A 19,889-nucleotide genomic window follows, 5' to 3' on the forward strand; every position below is an offset into this window, starting at 1 on the left:
TTCAAGGATCCTGGTTGTTTAAAATCCTAAATTGTCACAGAACAGGTGCCAGGTAACTGGATCCCAGCAGTACGGTGCCGTTCTTCGACGAAGGCAGCAACTGGTAACTACAGAGCTGTGAATCTAACATCACTGGTAGAAAGGGTGTTGTAAAAAGTCTCGAGGGACGGGATTCAGCTGCACTTGGGCAGAGCTTCATCAGAAATGGTCAGCGTGCAAGTGGTGATTCTGTCGGCCAGTTTGAGTTTCTTGGAGTTACGGGTGTTCTCATGCAGTTGGTGTTGTCTACAGGGACTTCGGTAAATATTTTGACAAAATCCCCAAATGAGCAAGAGACCGAGGGATCCGAAGTAACTTCACAAATTGGGTTCAAAGTTGATTTGCTGATCAGCTTTTGTGATTACCCCGTGGCGTACCACAGGAATCTGTGCTGGAACTCTCCTGCAAATGATTTGGATGTGGCTAGAAGGTTAGAAGATGACATAAAAATGTGAGCTTTGTCTTGCAGTGTTAGTGCTAATGATGGTGAATTGGTTAGTTGGCAAACTAGGCAGAGCAATTGTACCTAGAACATAGAACGTTAAAGCACTGTGTTAAAGTGCTGTGCTGATCTTTTAACCTACTCTGAGATCAATCTAACCGTTCCCTCCTACATAGCCCTCCATTTTTCTATCATCTGTGTGCCTATCTAAGAATTTGTCAAATGCCCCTAATGCATCTGCCTCTACCATCACGCCTGGCGGGGCATTCCACACACCCACCCACTCTGTGTGTGTGAAACAAAAATCTTACCTCTGTACCTTCCTCCAATCATCTCAAAATTATGCCTCTGGTATTGGCCATTTCTGCCTTGGGAAAAAGTCTCTGGCTGTCCACTCTATCCACACTTCTCATCCTCCTTCACCCCAAACAGAAAAAGCCCCAACTCACTCAACCTTTCCTCATAAGACACGCTCTCTAATGCAGGCAGCCTCCTGGCAAGTCTCCCCTGTGTCCCCTCTAGATATTCTCCATGCTTCCTATGACAAGAAGGAAGAAAAAGAAAATATTTAAAGAAAAACTGGATAGGTATATGGACAGGAAAGGAATGGAGGGTTATGGGCTGAGTGCAGGTCGGTGGGACTAGGTGAGAGTGGAGTTCGGCACGGACTAGAAGGGCCGAGATGGCCTGTTTCCGTGCTGTAATTGTTGTATGGTTCTACAAGTCACTTATAAATCAATAGCATCATAACATTTTAAGTAACATTTGGATATTAAACACACAGCACGTATTTTCCCCGCATGAGCATATAAAATCATTGCAACACACCAATATCGCTGATTCAGTGGGAGCCCTGGGCTTGTTTCCCTGCAACAAGACGGTCCTATCACGGGCTGATGGGAGTCAGCGATACTCGAAGGGGGTTCCTTATGTCCAGTCTTTTCCGCAATTTAGTTTTCGTTGCATTCATTGCAGAGATATGTTGGAAATGGAAGCACCGTTTTCAGTGTTTTCATGGCTATCTCAGGATATTTAGCCTTGACTTTGATCCAGAATGTCGCCAGAGATGTTATGTCAAACATACTTTTCAGCCCGCCGTCATTTGCAAGCTCGACGAGCTGATCTTATTCCTGTGCTGACATGGATGATGTGCGAGTAATGACCTCGCGTGTGTTCAAGCTGAACAGTGGGTGAGAGGGAATGAGGAAAGGTGCAGCGACTCCTATCGCCAAATCATGTCGTTTCCTCGCGGCCCGGTAGCACATGCTTTGTGGCTTGGTACTGGTCCGCAGCACGGTGGTTGGGGACTGCTGCGCTAGGGAAATTCTAAGCAGTTTCTAGAGTAGGTTACCTGGTCGGCACAACATTGTGGGCCGAAGGGCTTGTAATGTGCTGTGAATTTCTATGTTCGGAAACATGTGGTTAAACCTCCCAGCCCTCTCGTGCTTTCCCACTTATTTCTGCCTTCTCTGCTTACCGGACCTGCCTGTTCAGTGAGTTTGACATAGAATTCTGAGTTAACACCTGCTACACTAGTATCCTGTGTCCCAGCCCTGCTGCCTCACCAGCTTGAACCCTCCCAAAGTGCTCGAGCAAAGATATGGATAAAAGGGACGCACAGAGGCGGTTTCCAATAGCGCAAGAGTCTGGGGCCAGAGGGCACAGCCTCAGAATAGAAGGACGTCCCTTTACAGCAGAAGTGAGGAGGAATTTCTTTAGCCAGAGGGTACTGAATCGGTGGAATTCATTGTCACAGACGGCTTTGGAGGCCAAGTCATTGAGTATATCTAAAGTGGAGGTTGATAGATTCTTGATTTGTTAAGGGCGTGAAAAGATATGGGAGGAGGCAGAAGAATGGGGTTGGGAGGAAAAATAAATCAGCCATGATGGAATGGCAGAGGAGACTCATAGAAACAAAGAAAACCTACAGCACAATACAGGCCCTTCGGCCCACAAAGCTGTGCCGAACATGTCCTTACCTTAGAAATTACTCCGCTTACCTATAGCCCTCTATTTTTCTAAGCTCCATGTATCCATTCAGGTGTCTCTTCAAAGACCCGATCGTTTCCGCCTCCACCGCCGCCTCTGGCAGCCCATCCCACACACTCACCACTCTCTGCATAAAAAAAACTTGCATTGAAACATAGAAAACCACAGCACAATACAGGCCCTTCAGCCCGCAAGGTTGTGCCGAACATGTCCCTACCTTAGAAATTACTCGGCTTACCTGTAGCCACCTATTTTGCTAAGCTCCATGTACCTATCCAAAAGTCTCTTAAAAGACTCTATCATATCTGGCTCCACCACCGATGCCGGTAGCCCATTCCACACACTCACCACTCTCTGAGTAAAAAACATACACCTGACATTTCCTCTGTACCTACTCCCCAGCACTTTAAACCTGTGTCCTCTTGTGGCAACCATTTCAGACCTGGGAAAAAGGCTCTGACTATCCACATGATCAATGCCTCTCATCATCTTACACACCTGTATCAGGTAACCTCTCATCCTCCATCGTTCCAAGGAGAAAAGGCCGAGTTCACTCAACCCATTCTCATAAGTCATGCTCCCCAATCCAGGCAACATCCTTGTAAATCTCCTCTGCACCCTGTCTATGGCTTCCACATTCTTCTTGTAGTGAGGCGACCACAGTACTACAAGTGGGGTCTGACCAGGGTCCTATATAGCTGCAACATTACCTCTCGGCTTCTAAATTCAGTTCCATGGTTGATGAAGGCCAATACAGCGTATGCCTTCTTAACCACAGAGTCAACCTGCGCAGCAGCTTTGAGCGTCCTATGGACTCGGACCCCAAGATCCCTCTAATCTTCCACACTGCCAAGAGTTTTACCTTTAATACTATATTCTGCCATCATATTTGACCTACCAAAATGAACCACTTCACACTTATCTGGGTTGAATTCCGTCTGCCACTTCTCAGTCCAGTTTTGCATTCTATCAATGTCCCGCTCTAACCTCTGACAGCCCTCTACACTACCCACAACACCTCCAACCTTTGTGTCTCAGCAAACTTACTAAGCCATCCCTCCACTTCCACTTCCTCATCCAGGTCATTTATAAAAATCACGAAGAGTAAGGGTCCCAGAACATAACTGAGGCCGACCTCCATGCAGAATATGACCTGCCTACAACCACTCTTTGCCTTCTGTGGCAAGCCAGTTCTGATCCACAAAACAATGTCCCCTTGGATTCCATGCCTCCTTACTTTCTGAATAAGCCTTGCATGGGGTACCTTATTAAATGCCTTGCTGAAATCCATATACACTATGTCTACTGCTCTTCCTTCATCATTGTGTTTAGTCACATCCTCAAAAAATTAAATCAGGCTTGTAAAGCACGACCTGCCCTTGACAAAGCCATACTGACTATTCCTAATCATGTTATACCTCTCCAAATGTTCATAAATCCTGCCTCTCAGGATCTTCTCCATCAACTTACTGAGGTAGGACTCTTTGGTCTATAACTTCCAGGGCTATCTCTACTCCCTTTCTTGAATAAAGGAACAATATCGGCAACCCTCCAATCCTCTAGAACCTCTCCCATCCCCATTGATGATTCAAAGATCATCACCAGAGGCTCAACAATCTCCTCCCTCGCCTCCCACGGTAGCCTGGGGTACATCTCATCCAGTCCTAGCGATTTATCCAACTTGATGCTTTCCAAAAGCTCCAGCACATCCTCTTTCTTAATATCTACATGCTCAAGCTTTTCAATCTGCTGCAAGTCATCACAACAATCACTAAGATCCTTTTCTATAGTGAATACGGAAGTATTCATTAAGTACCTCTGCTATTTCCTCTGGTTTCATACATACTTTCCCACTGTCACACTTGATAGGTCCTATTCTTTCACGTCTTATCCTCTTGCTCTTCACATACTTGTAGAATGCCTTGGGATTTTCCTTAACCCTGCCTGCCAAGGCCTTCTCATGGCCTCTTCTGGCTCTCCTAATTTCCTTCTTAAGCTCCTTCCTATTAGCCTTGTGCTGTGGTAAAGGAGATAGAATTATGATCACTATCTCCAAAATGCTCTCCCACTGAGAGACCTGACACCTGACCAGGTTCATTTCCGAATACCAGATCAAGTACAGCGTCTTCTCTTATAGGCTTATCTACATATTGTGTCAAGAAACCTTCCTGAACACACCTAACAAATTCCACCCCATCTTAAACCCCTTGCTCTTGGGATCCACCAATCGATATTTGGGAAATTAAAGCCTCCCATCATGACAACTCTGTTATTATTACACCTTTCCAGGATCTGTTTCCCTATCTGCTCCTCGATATCCCTGTTACTATTGGGCGGCCTATGAAAAACACCCAGTAAAGTTATTGACCCCTTTCTGTTCCTAACCTCCACCCACAGAGACTCCGTAGACAATCCCTCCATGGCGTCCACCTTTCCTGCAGCTGTGACACTATCTCTGATCAACAGTGCCACGCCCCCACCTCTTTTGCCTCCCTCCCTGTCCTTGTTGAAACATCTAAAACCCAGCAGTTGAAGTAACCATTCCTGTCCCTGAGCCATCCTAGTCTCTAATGGCCACCACATCATGTCTCCAAGTACTGATCCACGCTCTAAGCTCATCCGCTTTGTTCACAACACTCCTTGCGTTAAAATAGACGTATCTCAAACATTCGGTCTGAGAGCATCCTTTCTCTATCACCTGCCTATCCTCCCTCTCGCACTGTCTACAAGCTTACTCTGTTTGTGAGCCAACCCCCTCTTCCCTAGTCTCTTCAGTTCGGTTCCCAGCCCCCAACCATTCTAGTTTAAACTCTCCCCAGCAGCCTTAGCAAACCTCCCTGCCAGGATATTGGTCCCCCTCAGATTGAAGTGCAACCCGTCCTTTTTGTACAGGGCACACCTGCCCCAAGAGAGGTCCCAATGATGTAGAAATCTGAATCCCTGCCCCCTGCTCCAATCTGTCAGCCACGCATTTATCCTCCACCTCATTAACCACTGACATCTCCTCTGTACCCACTCCCAAGCACCTTAAAACTATGCCCTCTCGTTCTAGCCATTTCAGCCCTGGGAAAAAGCCTCTGACAATCCACACAATCAATGCCTCTCATTATCTTGTTCACCTCTATCAGGTCACCTCTCATCCTCGTACGCTGCAAAGAGAAAAGGCCGAGTTCACTCAACCTATTCTTATAAAGCATGCTCCACAATCCAGGCAACATCCTTGTAAATCTCCTCTGCACCCTTTCTATGGCTTCCACGTCATTCCTGTAGTGAGGCAACTAGAATTGAGCACAGTACTCCAAGTGGGGTCTGACCAGGGCCCTACATAGCTGTAACATTACCTCTCGGGTCTTAAACTCAATCCCACGATTGATGAAGGCCAATGCACCGTATGCCTCCTTAACCGCAGAGTCAACCGCATAGCAGCTTTGAGTGTCCTATGGACCCTGACCACAAGATTCCTCTGATCCTCCACAGTGCCAGGAGTCTGACCACTAATGCTATATTCTGCCATCATATATGACTCGGTAGCCGAATTCCGCTCTTGCGTCTTATAATCCTGGTTCTCTCTTGGCTCGGGTCACCTTGTCATGGAAGAGATCCCAGTGATGCTGTCTGCTCTGCACCCACACTTTGTACATTTCAGCCGTCCTGCCTTCCTGTTTCTAAACTCGCTCGTACATGGCAGAAGGGGTAGTCCAGCGATTACAATATACCAGCACTTTTTCTTTACAACTTGTCTATTGATCTGTAAATCTCCGTTGCAGGACCTCATCTCTCTCCTTGCGGGTGATCATTGGTGCCAGTGTGGACTATGCCTTTTTATCATGGGGCAAAATACATTCTGAGCGTCGCACAAATCAGATCGATGATCTTTTCTTCAGTCTTGCTTCGTGAAGTTCGGGGCTGTGAATGAACGTTTGCATTTTCTGCTGTTTTTTTTTAGGTGTTGTCTGAAGCCTGTGGCCAAGAAATCACAGCAAAGCACATGCTGCCGACGGTTCTCCAGATGGCAGGCGATCAGGTGGCAAACATTCGCTTCAACGTGGCTAAATCATTGCAGAAAATAGGACCGGTTTTAGATGCCAGGTAAGTATTTGAGTTGGGGCTTATAACCCGGCCTGTGGAGAATGTTTCACCTCCAGTTTGGAATGGAAATTGAGACGCTACTGTGGTGGCATTTAGTGATGGAGTCGCACCGTCTTTTGTACCCACAGGTCCAATCCGGCCAAGACCACCGTCTCCGCCGGTCCCATCGTCCCAGGTTCTCAACCTGGGGTTCATGGACCCCTAGCGTAATGATCCATGGCACCAAAATAGTTGTGCACCCTTGCTCTAAACCTTTCCTGCCCGCGTACCTGTGCTTATTGAAGTTGTTAATGTGCCTGCCTCAACCAGTTCCTCTGGCAGCTCATTCCATGTACTGCATGGGAGAGGGGCATAAACTTAACCCTCGGGCCTCCCCTTCCCCTGTGGTGTTTGCCTCACTTTCCTGCTTGACCTTGATCCTTTGGTACCCTTAAACGATCTTCTTCTCTATCCAGAGGTTAAGGCCATAAGACACAGGAGCAGAACCAGGCCGTTCGGCCCATCGATACTGCACGGCCATTCTATCATGGCTGATTTATTATTCCCCTCAACCCCACTCGTCTGCCTTCTCCCCTTTTTTTTAAAGAAAGGACATCCTCACCAAGAACATTTAGTAGCCCGTTTCTACCCTCCAAATTACCTGTTTAAGGTCTCTCCACTGCCTTTGTATTCCAAGGGCCTCATTTTACTACAGCTTTCCCAAGCAATGCGCAATATTCCTTTGGGTTCTGGATACAGTCAGTTGTACTGTATAGAAGCATGACCTCTTGTCCATTGCATCTATACTGACAATCACTCCTTGCTATTGTAAACCCACTCAGCCACACTAACTCCACATCCCTCTGTCTTGCTCACTGAACCTGTAGAACAGGCCCGTTGGCCCACAATGTTGTACCAAACTAATTCTTCCTTTTCAGTCCGGACAAAGGGTCTGGGCCCGAAACGTCACCTGTTTATTCATTTCCATAGGTGCTACCTGACCTGCTGAGGTCCTCCAGCATTTTGTGTGTGTTGCTCTGGGTTTCCAACACCTGCAGACTTTACAAATAAAGCAGCGCCTAATTGAACCGTGTCCTTTTGCCCGCACGTGGCCGATATCCTCCATTCTCCGCACGTTCATTTGCCTGTCTAACAGTGTCTTAAATACGTCAATGCTCACACAAAACGCTGGAGGAACTCAGCAGATCAGGCAGCGTCCATGGAAATGAATAACCAGTCGCTGTTTCAGACCGTGACCCTTCATTGGATCGTAAACACTTGTTCTTGTTTCATACCTGCATCCACTTCCACCAGACCCGTCGGTGTGTTCCAGGTACTCAAATCCTCAGCACATCTTTGAGCTGTTCTCTTCTGGCTTTTACATCTCAACTGTGAGCCGTTTGCCTTTGCCTCAGAATTTTGTAAACTTCTGTCAACTCGTCCCTCCCTCAGACTCCATCACCCTGGAGAAAGCAACCTCTCCGGTAACATCTGCAGTACCAGCCAGCATGTCTTCTGTACCTTTTTCAGATCCTTTAAAGGGGAGGCCAGAGCTGAATTCAGTACTCCAAATGTGACCTAACCAGAGATTTATCACAGGCAACGTCCTGTAAACATCTTCTGTACCTTCTCCAAAGTATCCACACCCTTTAAAGGGGAGGCCAGAGCTGAATTCAGTACTCCAAATGTGACGTAAGCAGAGATTTATCACAGGCAACGTCCTGTAAACATCTTCTATACCTTCTCCAAAGTCTCCACACCCTTTAAAGAGCTGGCCAGAGCTGAATTCAGTACTCCAAATGTGACCTAACCAGAGGTTTATCACAGGCAACGTCCTGTAAACATCTTCTGTACCTTCTTCAAAGTTTCCACGCCCTTTAGAGGGGAGACCAGAGCTGAATTCAGTACTCCAAATGTGACCTAACCAGAGGTTTATCAAGTGACTGTCCAGGTTTTTGTTCCGGCCTGCACCACCACCACCTCCTTTGGCAGCTCAGCTACCAACTCCTGCATGAAAAGTTTGCTCCTCCAATCTTCTTTAATACATTTTCCCTCTCTCCTTCAACCACTGATGGATAAATCCTGGTTAGAAGTGAAAACCGCACAGTGAGATTTCAGTTAACGCCACCACCATCTTCATCAGCATGTGACGTGGGCGATCGTGGTCTCTCCATGGCCACGGTTGTTCTTGGCAAATTATCCTGCAGAACTGGTTTGTGCCATTGACGCCTTCTGGGCCGTGTGTGTTTTTACAAGATGAGGTGACCCCCCCCCCCACCCCCCAGCCATTATCAGTGCTCTTCAGAGATTGTCTGCCCGGCATCAGTGGTCGCACAACCAGGACTTGTGATCTGCACCGGCTGCACACATGACTGTCCACCATCTGCTCCCACGGCATTGCGTGACCCTGATCAGGTGGGGGGTCTTAAGCAGGTGTTGCACCTTGCCCAAGGGTGAGCTGCAGGTCTGCGGAGGGAAGGAGCACCCTGCACCTCCTTTGGTAGCAACGTATCTCCGCCAACCCGTCCGGTGAACGATTTTTGTGAAATTGTGCGTTTGTGATTTGATTGGAATTTGTGTGGAAAGCAATAACAGACGGATTGCATTAAAAGGAAGTTTATGCATTCAGTGCCCCCTCTCTTCAACGGCATAAAAATGCGGCATCCGAATTATTCTCCTTTTGCATCCACTAACCCAAATGAGCTCAGCTGCAGTTTGTGACCATAGTCTGCTAGTTGAGCTCTGACCCTTATCTGGCCAGTAAACGATCAGTTGTGGTAGTGGGAGCCTGCGTGAGAGGCAGAAAGAGGAGATTTTAATCTGGGTAATATCCAGTATCGCTTTAGATTTAAGTGAATGTGCTGCTGTCTTCTTTTGAAGGTCACAGGTACTAAAAATTGCTTTTAAATCACAGCACTTTACAGAACAAGTTCAAACCAATACTGGAGAAATTGGGTCAGGACCAAGATATGGACGTAAAGTACTTTGCGCAGGAAGCCATGACTGGTAAGTTGTGGCTTTGGACCCAGCTCGGTACGAGCATAAGCATTCTCCCTTCGAGCAGTTGTGGCCTGCATTGTCCCAGAGTCTGTCACTGGGTCTCTGAAGATGAGCACAAGACAAGATGGGTGTCTGCTGGGTTCCTGCTGTGGGGGCACTGATGGTAGAAAAGGCTCTTTAAGCTAAAGATGTGTGTTTTGTAATCTGCACGTGTAACGAGTGAGGGTCGGGGAAAAACATGCAGTCCTCAGCACGTTCATTAAAGGGGATAAAACACAAATTATGGATTCAAAACTCTGAACCAGCAAGAGGGTTATTCGAGCTGCTGGAACAATGCTGTGATATTTGGAACTGTTTCCAGTTAAAGGGATTTACTAATTGTTCAGAATTATAAACCTTGTTATAGAGCCAAGCATGAAGTTCTCAGTTCTGTCTCTTACTTGCCTCCCTGTTTCTGTAAGCTGAATATTTTAAGAACCAATCCAGAGTTTTGAGTACAATCCTCAGTAAAGAGTTCTGTGTTTATATTAGGTGATTTTTAGGGTTTAGGAACGGGTGTTAAAATCTAGTGCCAGACATCCCACCCTGCAAAAACTCATTTCAGGGAGGTAGCAGTACGACATGGAGAGCAAGCTGTTGCCCCATGTAGCAAGCTCCCCGTCTGCATGCACCCAAAGGAACGGCAGATTGAGTTTGGTACCAGGAGCATCACAGGAGTTGTCATTCAGCGTAGGACTGCCTTAGCGACTCCAGCTCCGGGTTTACTCCCGAAGCCTTCCCTGTGAGTGGGTACAGCCGCAAGGCAGCAGAGGTTTGAGATCAGAATTTTCCTTCTCCTAGATGAGCTGACGAGTCCCATCTCCCCGAATAGGTCTTGAAGCAACAGGAATTAAGAGTTGGCAATTGTATGAATTCACTTGCAATATTTTAGAAATGACATACTCCATCGCTAGAATTCCCACAAGTTGTCATCATAGCTTACAGATAGATGCGTGTTCTGATTATCTTCAGAAACGTTCCCATTTTGTCTCCTTTTAATATCTAATCTGCATGTTTTCCTTCTTATCTAGTGCTTGCCTTATCGTAGAAAGGAGTGAAGAAACGGCCCTCCAGACTTGCAACGAGATCTGCCGCTGACATCTTTGAAAACCTTCTTCACTCTCTCTTTGTACCGTATAGGGAAAAGGAAAGTTACGTCACATCCGGAGTTTCTCCAGTTGCCGGACGATTTCCCTCCACGCCTCTCTGACGGAGTGGGGAACCGCGTACGAGGCAAGTTACAGCAGTGGTTTGCCATTGCCTTCTGCCGGGTGAGTTTCCAAAGAGATCACCAGCTCGTAACCCAGCATGGATGGAAAGCGTGCATGGGAGCCGGCTGGATTCAAACTCGGGGTGACGCCACTACAGCATCAGCCGGGTCAGCCTACTGTATAATATGGGGACTACTTTATGTTGTAGTAACACATCGTTGCATGCGCTATTAGGCGCACATTGATACGTATGTGTGTGTTCTGCATCATTTTCTACTAGTAAAGAACCATGAAACTTCGCTCCTGTCTCCAGCATTTTTATTAATAGCATTGTTGTGCAGCCAGGCCACACACACAACACTCTTTAAAGAATTACCCCTGGAAATGTAAACGTCTCATACGTAGTGTCACTGGATTTTAGCTGCCTTGTAGATTCTAGTTCTGCAGTCTTTCTGCTGTCTCAATTTAGCTTGAGATATCAAGCTGTCTACTCCCCCTATTTATTTTCATTGACTGTAGTGTACCCAGTGGCATTGTGTATCCGATGGGTTTAACTGTTAACAAGGATGTGAGGTTATTAGCTTTGCTGCTCTGTCGACAGTCACTTGTATCCAGTATGCCTCCTCCTCCTTTCCCAAAACACCTTCGCTTGTATTCCCAGCATCCAGTGGCAAATGCTCGAATTAAAACTGAAGATGTTGTCCAATCTGAAACTGTTCTCGGATGGGGTGGCAGAGGAGGGGCCCAGTGAGGGGCCCACGTTGGATGGGCCTTGGCTTGGGGAAGTGGTCCACATTAATGGGTCCTGACCCTGATGTAGGAGAGGGTTTCGCATTTGATGGGGCCTGGTGAAGGGGTGGGTTCCACATTGATGGGTCCGAAGGTGGGGCCTCATGTGTCTGCACTGCATTGTCCCCAGGTTGCTGAATGATATGCTATAAGTTTTGACCTACCTTAATTTCCATTTTAATCATTTTTAACATTAAAAGAAAGAGTGCCCGTTAGACAGTTATTGAAATGACTTTCAATGCCGACCTCATTATTCCAGTGACTTGAACAGCAGTGCCAGTGGATGCTGTGATTACCTGATGGTTTGGTTAGGCAGCCATTGCTTCTGTACGTATTAGTTAAAGTAGATTTTTCAATAGCTAAGCTTCTCTTCCCGACCAGAATTACACAATATTGTATCATTCCAGTGGTCTAGTCACATTTGGGATGCCATTTCAATATTGCAAATCACGTAATTTAATGTCTGTTAGTTTTTTGAATGATTTTAGAGATTGTGTTAGGCACGTTTAACCTGTTACCAGTGGACGTCTTTCTCCTAATTTGTTGTTTTGACTGCTTTCCCTAATAAAGTGGATTAAGGTAAACGCTGCTTCGTGTTGCACACCAGAGAGGTGCAGGATTTACCTCCTTGCGACTTTTGCGGAGCAGAAACACGTAAAAAGCATGTCATGTGTTCCGTTTTCAAAGTGGCAGGGTGAAGAGATACTGCATCTCCAGTATGAGATCCACAAACACTAGAGGGATATTTTGCCCACTGCCCGCATACCCTCACCCTCACCCTCACCCTCGCCCTCGCACTGGATGAGATAATGGAGAGGGAGAGAGAAGTACAGGATAAGCCCGATTTAACTAGGAAGGAGAGAACAGCCCTGAAAGAGCTGAAGGAAAATATGGATATTGTTATCAAACCAGCAGATAAAGGGAGCAGCATAGTTATCATGGACAAACAGCAATATCTATTTGAGGCACACAGACAATTAAACAACACCGAACACTGCACTAAACTAAAGGAACCCAAATACTGGCAAACACACAGAAATTAGGACCATTCTGCGAGAACTAGAAAGGACTAGATACCTCAGGAAGAAGCAGGTGGAGTACCTGACAGGGATACAGCCACGAGCAAGAAAGTTCTATATCCTCCCCAAAATACACAGGAACCCAGACTCATGGACTGTTCCTGGAGAAATACCACCCGGCAGGCCCATCGTGTCGGACTGCAGCAGTGAGTCATACAGGATAGCAGAATACATTGATGCCTTCCATATAACCATATAACAATCACAGCACGGAAACAGGCCATCTGGGTCCTTCTAGTCCATGCCGAACTCTTCCCCAATCCTATTCCCACCGACCTGCACTCAGCCCATAACCCTCCATTCCTTTCCTGTCCATATAGCTGTCCAATAACGACAACATTGAACCTGACTCAAACACTTCTGCTGGAAGCTCGTTCCACACAGCTACCACTTTCTGAGTAAAGAAGTTCATAGAACATAGAATAGTACAGCACAGTACAGGCCCTTCGGCCCACAATGTTATGCTGACCCTCAAACCCTGCCTCCCATATAAGCCCCCACCTTAGATTCCTCCATATACCTGTCTAGTAGTCTCTTAAACTTCACTAGTGTATCTGCCTCCACCACTGACTCAGGCAGTGCATTCCACGCACCAACCACTCTCTGAGTAAAGAACCTTCCTCTAATATCCCCCTTGAACTTCCCACCCCTTACCTTAAAGCCATGTCCTCTTGTATTGAGCAGTGGCGCCCTGGGAAAGAGGCACTGGCTATCCACTCTATCTATTCCTCTTATTATTTTAAAAAGAGCAGAGAGGATATGGATTGAAAGACTACAGACGTATTCCCCAAACAGCCTAAACGAGGCCTAAAAAGCTAAGCCCACAATATAAAATATACCCACTGGAGGGCCAACACTGCACCCAATAATTAAAAACATTGACTTCCAGTGAGGCACAAGGCAAGATGGCGGCACGGCACTGAGCGCTGACATACAACCCTCCTTTTTCAAGTTCTTCAGGGCTCATAGACGGTCTTAATACAAGGCTGAGTTGGAGAAAGATCTAACTAAAGACATGGCTTCAAAAAAAGATACAAATTCAACCAGGAAACAAGATACCAGCAGGCGACAACAAGCTAGCGATTCATCCGAAGAAATAGTTATGCTAATTAAACAAACAATGGTAAGGGAGATGGAGTCGCTGCAAGAAATGGTAGCCCACGTGCTAAGGGAGTTGCTGGAAAAGGCTCACGACCCCATACAGAAGCGTATGGCAGAGAATGGCAACATTCTCCGGTCGTTAAAGGAGCAAGCGGACATTCACGCTAAAACATTTAACGGTCTTCAATAAAATAGAGGAAGTTTTGCGGAGGTGTCTAAGATATGGAAGAAGTTAAACGACTTGGAGGACAGATCCAGGAGAAACAACGTGCGGCCGGTCGACTTACCGACAGGCGCTGAGGGCAACAATCCAAGAGGTTACCTCCAGAAGATGCTGCCTGATTGGATTCCAGCGCTCAAGAATTCCCACAGCACTCCACTGGAGATCGATAGAGCACATAGGATCTTTTCCAACAACTCCTCAAGACCGCGGACCATGGTTTTTAGGCTTCTAGGGTACACCGACCGGCAGGCTATCCTGGAGGGTGCGAGGAAAGCCAAACCTACTCTCCCTGATGGCACCCAGCTACAGTTCTTCGCCGACTACAGCCCCGGCACGATGCAGGAACGGCAGGGATACAAGGAGATCCGCGCTAAGCTTCGACAGAAGGGGATCGACTCGTTCCTCATATACCCAGCGATCTTGAAAGTGACTATCAAGGGCATGAAGATGTCGTTTAACTCGGCAGAGGAAGCAAAAGGAGTTCTGAAATCATCGGTGCTGGGAGATATGGAAGAAGACCCTGGGCAAAGTCCACACGCCCCTCGGGAAGAGATGGAACGGCATTAAACACAGCCCTGATCACAGTTATACCTAAGCCCGGTAAGGACCCCTTGGAGTGTGCCAATTACCGTCCAATCTCCTTGATAAATGCCGACCTCAAGATATTTTCCAAAGTCTTAGCCAGTAGACTTGAGACAGTAGTTGGGAAAATAATCAACCCAAATCAAATGGGCTTTATCAGGGGGTGTCTCGCATCTGATAATATTCGCTGGCTCTTACACGTACTGAGTGCAACACATAAAATCCCAGCTGCCTGTGGCCTGCTATTTCTAGATGCTGAAAAAGTGTTCAATCGCCTTGAATGGCCATACCTTTTGAGAGTTCTAAAAGAATTTAAGTTCGGCGATAAATTTATCAATATGATTCAAACACTGTATGCTAATCCTTCAGCCCAGGTATGTGTGGGAGGAGGTTTCTCAGAATTATTTGACATAGGACGGGGCACACGACAAGGGGACCCTTTGTCTCCTTTAATTTTTAATATATCTATTGAACTGCTTGCACAAACTCTCCTCAGATCTCCCCTATTACAATAGGTACAACATTGCATTCAATATCAGTTTACGCGGATGACACGCTAGTTTATATGGCGAATGTTCAACAAACTCTCCCCTATGTTTTAAAAACACTGGAGCAATTTGGATTTCTTTCAGGATACAAAGTTAATTTGTTAAAATCAGACCTGATGCTAATTAATACGGATAAAAGTAAGGTGTCTCTTCCTCCCCAGGTTAAAGTTACAAATGAGGTCCTCTACTTGGGTATTAAAGTTAATATTTCCATATCAGCTGTGGCTGAAACAAATTACTCTTTAATTCTAAAAAAAAGAGGAAGATATTAATAGATGGAGACACCTGCCAGCATCAGTCCCGGCCCGTATTTCGGTCATTAAAATGAACATCTTACCCTGCATTAATTTTATCAGCTCAATGATCCCACTTGCACCTCCGGCAGGATATTGGCAAAAACTGGACTCCTTACTACGATGCTATGTTTGGAATGGTAAACGACCCAATATAAAATGGTCAGTTCTACAATTCAAAAAGTCGAATGGGGGATTGGCATGTCCAAATTTTAAATTGTATCACTGAGCATTTGTATTAAAAAGTCTTAGCTATTGGATGGAGGAGGATAAAGTTTCGTCCTGGAAAAATATAGAACTGGAGCTAATAGCACCAATAAGGTTGAAGGACTTTCTCCTTATAGGTATGTCTACCAAAAAATGTGATTTGTATTACGATCCAATTTTAACCCATATGCTACAAGTGTTTAGGGCAGCAGAAAAATTCCTAAAATTTAAAAGTGTATGGTGTAAATCATCTCCATTATGGAACAATAATCGTTTTCTATCTGGGGGGAAACCATTCACTAACAGAACTTGGGTGGATAAAGGTATTACTACTCTTCAAGATATTAATGGGGCAAGTACTATCCTTGGCTTTCAAGAACTGGTATCTCGATATAATATTGATAAACATTCTCTTTTTTGCTACTTTCAAGTAAGATCAGCTTGTAAAGCCTACGGCGTTCCCTGGGGGTCAGATTTAAAGGACCATCCCATTTTAAATTGGATACAGAGTCCTCCAGGACAGATAGTGTTGTATATCTATGATAAATTAAACTCCCAGAAATATATGCCCACATCGGGAATGAAAGCTTGGGATAGGGACATATCTGAATTGGGACAAGACTTGGACTGGGTTGCGATTTGGGATAATGCTGCCAGTGCTTCGAAAAACCCAAATCATTGGTATATACACTTGAAATTTTTGTCATAGAGCATATTTAACACCGAGAATTAGACATCAAATGGGATTGGTTCCTGACTCTTATTGCTCATTTTGCCCCATGGAGCCATTGGCACTTTTATACATGTTGTATGGGAATGTCCAGGGGATTTTGGTTTGTGGGGGAAGGTTATCAGTACTCTTACAGAACTAACGGGGGTACAATTACCAATGGACCCCGCTGTACATCTTCTAAATGATGTCTCCCACCTTTCCCTTACGGAAAAAACACGCAAAATCTGGCTGGCAGGCCTGACTGCAGCTAAGAAGATTGTAGTCCAGCGTTGGAAACCTCCCCACGATATTTCAAATACTCACGGGCTTCGGAGCTTTTTGGACATTTCTTACCTGGAACTTTCATCAGCAAGAGTAAATGATGCACGACCAAACACAATCTTAATGTGGACAAATTTGATATCTAACTTAAAAGATCTTTTGTTAAAATAGGAATGCTTTGTCTGTGTATGTACTACTATTCAGTTGATTGGTGGAGGGGAGAGAGGGGTGGAGGGGGGATGGTGATGAAGGTTGGGGGGTGGCGGGGTTTAACAGTCAAAATGTAATTGGCAACTGGTTGTATTGAATGTAATTTGTTGGTGTTGCAATAAAAAATTAATAATAAAAAAAACATTGAGAAAATGAGGGGAGGGAGGAAGAGGAGGAGCCCCTTCAGTCACCCACCCTGAAACAAAATTAAGACAGGTGACCATTAAATAGGAAAGGTACGTCTTTCTTGGGAAATAGAGACAAAAAACTAGGCCCCAGAACAGAAACTAATTCCCCAAATAGAGAGGGATAACGTGAGAGATTATAACTCTACGGGGATAACCATGAGGAAGAATAGACTTGTAACGACCAGTTTGATCCAGACACAGCACTTGCCCCAACCTCCCAGCTTGCCCCCATGGGGTAGAATGCATCCCCAGCACATGGCCCTGCCCTGAAACCTAACATCTTCATCCCCATAAACACAGGTCCTCTTCTCGCCAGGGGGCCAAACTCACCCTTCACCACCAGTTATACCTCCCACCGCCCAGCGGACTTCCCCTCAACCCTACCCCCCAACCTGATCGTAACATCCAAAAGGGCCTCACACCCCAACTAAACCAGACGGCGCCCAAGTGGACCCTGCCCACAGCCCCACAAAGGGGCCTACTTAACGATGGACCCCATGTTCCTCTTCATCCCACACCCCCATGGGTAGGCCTGCGTACACATTCCTCGGCCGTATCCCTAAACATAATGACTTCACCCATCCTACGCACCCCCATAAACCTGAGCCCCCTCTCCACTGGGGGGGGGGCAAGTTCACCCGACTACACCATCGGTTTGGGTGCTCTAACCCTAATCCTCCCACCACCGCAAAGTCCCGTGACCTCACTACCCAGCCATACACCTCAGCCTAACACCTCCAACCCTTCAGCACACCCCCATAAACCCTAGCCCTCTCCTCACCCGGGAGCCAGGTTCCCCCCACATCACCAGAACCATGCCACCCCACAAACATCCCCAACCCTAGCATTCACCATAACCATAACTTCCAATGGACCTTGCACCCCAACTAAACTGGACAGCACCCCAAATAACCCAAACCACACCACACCACATAAAAGGGTTTATATAACTGTCCTTTACCCTACCCCTAAACCTAACAACTCCAACCCTGCTACACACCCCCATAAACCTAAGCCCTTACCCCATCAGGGGGCCAAATTCACCCAATATCACCGGCAGTTAGGATCCTATTTCAGCCCTCACCCCTACTGCAGGGGACCCCCCCCCCCGCAATGCCATTTGCCATCCCACCCCACCTCCCTTCGCCATGAATCCTCAACCCCCATTACCTAACTCTACCCCCGGGCATGTCCCTCCCCACACACCCCTCAATTAGCTACCGCACAACCCCCAGATCACAGCACCCAGTCCCTATAAAAAAACCCCAAATCCAAAACACTATCCATAGGCAATAACTCCATTGTAACTTAAACGCCAGAATGGAGGTTAAAGAGGAGGAAGATCCCAGTCGGGGACCGAGATGATGACAACGTGGGCTAAAAACAAAGTGGCAGGGTAAAGTGATACTGCATCTCCAGTACGAGATCCACAAACACTAGAGGGATATTTTGCCCACTGCCCGCATACTCGCATCCTAACCAGCAGTGACACGTCCCTCATCATCCTGGTCCTCATAAGCCAAAGTAAATCCAAGGAGCTGGGAAAACTGGCACAGACGACTGAGGTTAAACCCCAACCCCAACATACATCAGCCACAAGCTCCGACCACATTATACCCACAGAACAGTAAACTCACAGTTTGAACACTAAAGTCACAATAAAACAATGTAACCCTAAAAGGAGAAATAGGATGAAATCGAATCTCAACTCTAACTAGGTATTAAAGGAATAGAAATGAAAAATTTGGAGCTAAAAGAATGGGGAGGGTCGAACAATAAAAAGGAGCAGCGCGATTAGTGGATAATTTGCCTTTAAGAATCTTAACAAACAAGGCAGACCGGGATCTGGGCAACAGCCAGAGGCTGCAGCAGAAATGGAGAAACAGGTTTGGTAAAACAATACAGAGGTGGGAGGGGGCCGGGGGTGGAGTGGAACATTTTAAAGGAGAGACCACCTCAGTCTTTACAGAATTCCCCATGAGGAAGCCACAGAGAAGAGGCGAAATTGGTGACTCTCCCAGTCGGGAAATACGCTTTATTGAAGGCAATATGCTTTGTTAAAGGCAATTCACAGGAGTCGAAATCACTGAACCCAAGATGAAAAGCAAGCGATAAGGACATTAATTAACTGGACTTCATCTGTGGTTTTCTGATTATTGTCTTACTTTAATGACGTGGAGGAGAAATTGGAGAGTATTAAAGGCAACACGCTTTATTAAAGGCAATTCGCTGGAGTCGAAATCACTGAACCCGAGACGCAGAACAAGCGGTAAGAACATTAATTAAGCGGACTTCATGGGAAGTTTGGTGATTATTGTCTTACTTTAACGATGTGGAGGAGAAATTGGAGAGAGAGGACCGGGGGCTTGTCAGCACATGGCGCGTCAGACCACCGTGGTAACTGCAGAGACCTCAGGTTTCCCAGGGATTCCTTTTCCACCACGGTTAGATTAATATATAAAATAATCCAGACTCTGCACCACCTAAGAGTTTTGGAACAAATGAACAGGCCACCAAAGGGGATTACTACCCAGGCATATAGACTGACCAAATTCATAAAGCCGGCAAACCCCTCCCAAGAAACGCTTCATAAAATTGCTGCCAATGCGGACGCTTGGGCTAAAGAAACACGACAAATTTTAATTGGACACTACCAAAGTAGCCTGCAAGAATTGGAACTTGAATCGGATCTGATTGATCGCTTACCAGAAGCAATCACCAAAACCGTAATCTGGAACATACGAAATTTAAAGGAAATTTTCAAATCAAATTGGAGGCTGTCCAAAAGCATATTTTTGATCTGGTCTCAAGACCTGTGCCAGAACGGCAGACCGGGCCCACGAGGGGCCGCACAATTCGAACGTGGCCACAATGACCCCACGGACAA

The 19,889-nt window shown here is 46.3% G+C and overlaps 1 protein-coding gene across 1 annotated transcript in view; it reads left to right on the forward strand.

Moving 5' to 3' along the window:
* Positions 1-10,971, forward strand: part of LOC140203613 (serine/threonine-protein phosphatase 2A 65 kDa regulatory subunit A beta isoform-like) — a 48,372-nt gene extending 37,401 nt beyond the window's left edge. The window contains exons 14-16 of the mRNA XM_072269661.1: positions 6,417-6,559; positions 9,453-9,544; positions 10,609-10,971. Of these exons, the coding sequence (XP_072125762.1) occupies positions 6,417-6,559; positions 9,453-9,544; positions 10,609-10,625 (252 nt within the window). The 3' untranslated portion in view covers positions 10,626-10,971. The remainder of the gene's footprint in view (positions 1-6,416; positions 6,560-9,452; positions 9,545-10,608) is intronic.
* Positions 10,972-19,889: the final 8,918 nt, after the last annotated feature.

This window comes from Mobula birostris, chromosome 10 (genome assembly GCF_030028105.1).
Source record: "Mobula birostris isolate sMobBir1 chromosome 10, sMobBir1.hap1, whole genome shotgun sequence".
Lineage (NCBI taxonomy): Eukaryota > Metazoa > Chordata > Chondrichthyes > Myliobatiformes > Myliobatidae > Mobula > Mobula birostris.